The sequence below is a fragment of the Aptenodytes forsteri genome, unplaced genomic scaffold, assembly GCF_000699145.1.
Source record: "Aptenodytes forsteri isolate BGI_AS27 unplaced genomic scaffold, ASM69914v1 Scaffold60, whole genome shotgun sequence".
Taxonomy (NCBI): Eukaryota; Metazoa; Chordata; class Aves; order Sphenisciformes; family Spheniscidae; genus Aptenodytes; species Aptenodytes forsteri.
This window is the reverse complement of record NW_008794175.1, coordinates 804,493-808,300: the sequence shown is the minus strand read 5'-3', so window position 1 is coordinate 808,300 and position 3,808 is coordinate 804,493. Positions and strand designations below refer to the sequence as shown.

Here is a 3,808-nt window from a genome sequence, read left to right as displayed (position 1 = left end):
AATTGTAGAATAAAGTAACGAAGCAAGCATCTAATTTTCTTAACACTCATCTGATATATTAGCACAGACCCAAATGTTAGAGACACTTAACACAGAATAATACAGAGTAAGAACCACATATGAGATAATTTAAGAGACATAAACCCACCAATCACCCAAGAATCAAGTACAACAGAGGTATAAAGCTCAAAAGAAACAGTGTTCATTAAGCCATTCTGGGAGGAACAATCCATGGAGTTAAGATGCTATCCAGCAATAAAACTAGTTTGGAACCAGGAGTTTCATTAGCTTATATAATGCATAATATATAAAAACTATATATATGCATTATATAATATATATAATTTCTATATTTTATATATATTACATAAAAACTGTAAAAAAGAGTTTCTTTAGGCACACAGATTGACCTCAATCTCACAAACAGACAAAAATTGTATTGATTTGATAGAAAGAAGCATTACTCAGACATACACACATGAGGAGACATGCCTTGACATATTTATTAAAAGTACATGCTATAATAGAAATCAGCCCAAGTGCAATCACCAGGAACACTACAAAAATAAGAGAACATTTAAGGAAAAGAGCACTGATGACATGCAGCCACTTTCACTTCTATATTCTCATGATATAAGCATTCTTCAGTGCTACAGCTTAGCTTCTCCTTTTCTGTTGCTAACGATAGATGCCTTATTGACTTTATATCTTCACAGCACCACCACCAGGAACTGTGACAAACAAACAAAAAGCCTCAGAATAATTTTTTTCAAGTTCTAATATCTGTTATAGAGACCTAAGAGTGAAGTGTCTGGTCTAGAAACTAGGAGTGTTTTCAACACTTGAGGTTAAAGTATATAATGTATATATAATGTCTACTTAAAATCCTCAAATGCCTAATCCTAAACATATACTTTTTGTGAATTCCCTTACCACTTCTGAAAAGTCGTCAACAAAGGAAAGTACGTTAATGCCACCCCTGTCTACAAGTATACAAGTGTAACGATGTCTGTTTTGTTCACTTAACACAAATCTTTGATCAAGAATAAAATAAAGCTTTTACTAACAAATCCGTTTTATAGATGTATAACTTACTCAGGCAAGTTTAAGCTACATGTAACCTCTCTGTCCAGGAAAGTATTTGAGATAATCAGGTCTTCTTCTTTGCCAAAACAGTCCGGTTTTGTCTTCACTGAAGACACCAAGACATCTTCTAGAAGCGGAACATCAATTAACTGCAGCAGTCGTAGCAGAGTTTGCTGTTTCCAGACATCTTCTATTACTGATACCATAAACAAAGAAAACGAACACCCTCAGAAATAAGACCTTACGTAAAACACTAACCTTTGTTTTTACTCACTCAAGAATGTTTTAAGTGCTCAAAGAAAACAAGGTAACAGCATAGTGTGAAGTTTCTATGTTGGGGAAGAAGAGATCAAAATAGGAATGCTAAGAAAGAAGGCTTTAAAGAGAACATCTCTCTCCCCCATCATATTAGAATTAGTAATAACCTACTCTAATTAGTATTACGTACAAGAAAAGACAAGTGAATAGCAAAGGAATCGTATAATACAGATGTACTTAATCTTAAAACCTATTTCCTTCTGAAGTGGTATTTGCATAAATAGAACAGCACCATCCTGCAAAAACTTAATCCTGTTTTGTTTCCTTCAGTTTACTTACTATGAGCATTTACCAATAGCACTCATTTAGCTATTTTGTCATTAGTGACATGTTAAATTTAGGACTCTGAGGGGCAGTGCTTAACAGAAATGAGGTACTCACTCCAAGTAGATACAGTGAAGAACAACCAAGTTTTAAAAAGAAAAATTCAATCCTCACCTCTTTTTGAAAGCCGATTAGTTGGTTCATTAACCATGATCTTTGGAGGTAAAGATGCGTGAACATTTATTGATTGAAGAAGCTCCTCTACCCTCTTTTTATCGGCTGCTTCTAATGCTAAGGGGTTTGAAAGTGTTGTTTCACACTTCGTTCTGCTGGGGGTGTGTGTGGAAAGTTAGATGTATAACAAAACGATCAGGACACATTTATCTTTCTGTCACTTCCTAAATTGCTGTTAAATCAGGACTTTAGGACTTCGTTGTATCTGGGGTCTATCCTGCTGCTAGAAAACTAATCATCCATATTTGCTTTGTACAAAGGGCAAGGATATTGATTCCAAATACTGTTTATTAGTTCCATTAGCTCCAGCTTCTTTTACCAGCTTCCAGCTAATTCTCAGATTTCAGTACAATTGATTGCAAAACAAAATGATTCCTGGGCTTATGCTACTGTGCCAGACTCTATTCTAAATAACAAAGGGCATATCAAAGCAGTTTAACATTACCAAGAAATATTAGGTAGCATCTGCGACTTAGGCATGACATTTCTCAAAACTGGCACGTAGTTTTCAAAAGTCTCCGATACCTGGGTTAGACAGACATAACTTCATCTACAGTTAACCCACCTTAACTTTAAATTAAAAAAAAAAAAAAAAATCAGAATAGTTCAGAGTAACTCACTTGGAACGTCTTTTTGTCTTCTGTTTGCAGATTTGCTCAGGAGACAAGCTCTCATTGTCTTTATTCTTTCTCGGAAGACGAGGAGTAAAACTGCTATTTACAAATTTATAGAGACTAGTGTTTGTGTCTTCAAACTCTGTTTCTCTCTCATTCCTGAATAAGTAAAGCTTTGCTCCAACTGGCTCAAACACCTTGTGATCCATCAATGCTTGACATACACGGACTCCCTTCAGCCGAGAAATATCATTGCAGCTTAGGTACATGCTTTGCATAAGATGGCTCAGTACCACATCAACAGCATTTGAGCCGGTGAAACAGTTTTTATATGTTTTTAGATGTTGTCTACGTCTTTTGATTTCCACCTGACTGTGAAGAGCATGAATAATACTATTCCACAGCTGAGTTGCTTGAAAAGGACCATCACAATCTGCAAAATATTTACATGAAAGTTTTACAGATGTTTATAAGCTGTAACATTAAAAAAAAAGTTTTTACTCTATGAAATTAGTTTTATAGATGTATTTAAAAATTCTCCAGAAATCAGCTTAATTTTACAAAGGCAGAGAAAGATAATACTTCATGAATCAGTCCTTCTTCAAAGCTGACTCACATCCACTAGGACAGAGTCAACAGAAGAGAACAAAAAGACACTAAAAACAGGCAAGGAAGGGTTTTTTTTGTTATTGTTATTACCACACATACTGTATGTATGTACACATACACAATAATTCGTTACAGAATCTCAGAATGGCTGAGGCTTGCAGGGACCTCTGGGGCCCATCTGGTCCCACCCGTCCTGCTCAAGCAGGACCACCCAGAGCTGGTCGCCCAGGACCGTGTCCAGACAGCTTTTGAGTATCTCCAAAGGTGGAGCGTCGACCACCTCTCTGGGCACCACTGAGAAGAGCCTGGCTCCGTCCTCTTTGCACTCTCCCTTCAGGTACTTGTAGGCACTGATGAGAACCCCCCGAGCCTTCTCTTCTCCAGGCTGAGCAGTCCCAGCCCTCTCAGCCTCACCTAGGGGAGATGCTCCTCCAGTCCCCAGTCTCTCCTCCGCATATCACTCTCAGCCCAGCAGGCGACAAACCAACATCTGCAGTACATTAAACCTGCCTGCCCCCCCAACCTTTCGCTCCGAACACTTAGACGCAGCTCCACGCCCAACCCTAGCAGCGGCGCCCCCCTTAACCACGACTTCTAGCGATGCAGCCAGAGGAAGCTCCTCCCTCCTCTGTACAGCTGCCGACCACCGTCCTAGCTCCTTCCCGCCCGCAGGCCGACCGCCC

The 3,808-nt window shown here is 38.6% G+C and overlaps 1 protein-coding gene across 1 annotated transcript in view; it reads right to left on the bottom strand.

The window, feature by feature from the left end:
- Nucleotides 1-1,091: 1,091 nt before the first annotated feature.
- Nucleotides 1,092-3,808, bottom strand: part of DEPDC4 (DEP domain containing 4) — a 4,180-nt gene continuing 1,463 nt past the window's right edge. The window contains exons 3-5 of the mRNA XM_019473282.1: nucleotides 2,523-2,949; nucleotides 1,843-1,994; nucleotides 1,092-1,282 (exon numbers count right to left, since the gene is read on the bottom strand). Coding sequence (XP_019328827.1) covers nucleotides 1,092-1,282; nucleotides 1,843-1,994; nucleotides 2,523-2,949 — 770 coding nt within the window. The remainder of the gene's footprint in view (nucleotides 1,283-1,842; nucleotides 1,995-2,522; nucleotides 2,950-3,808) is intronic.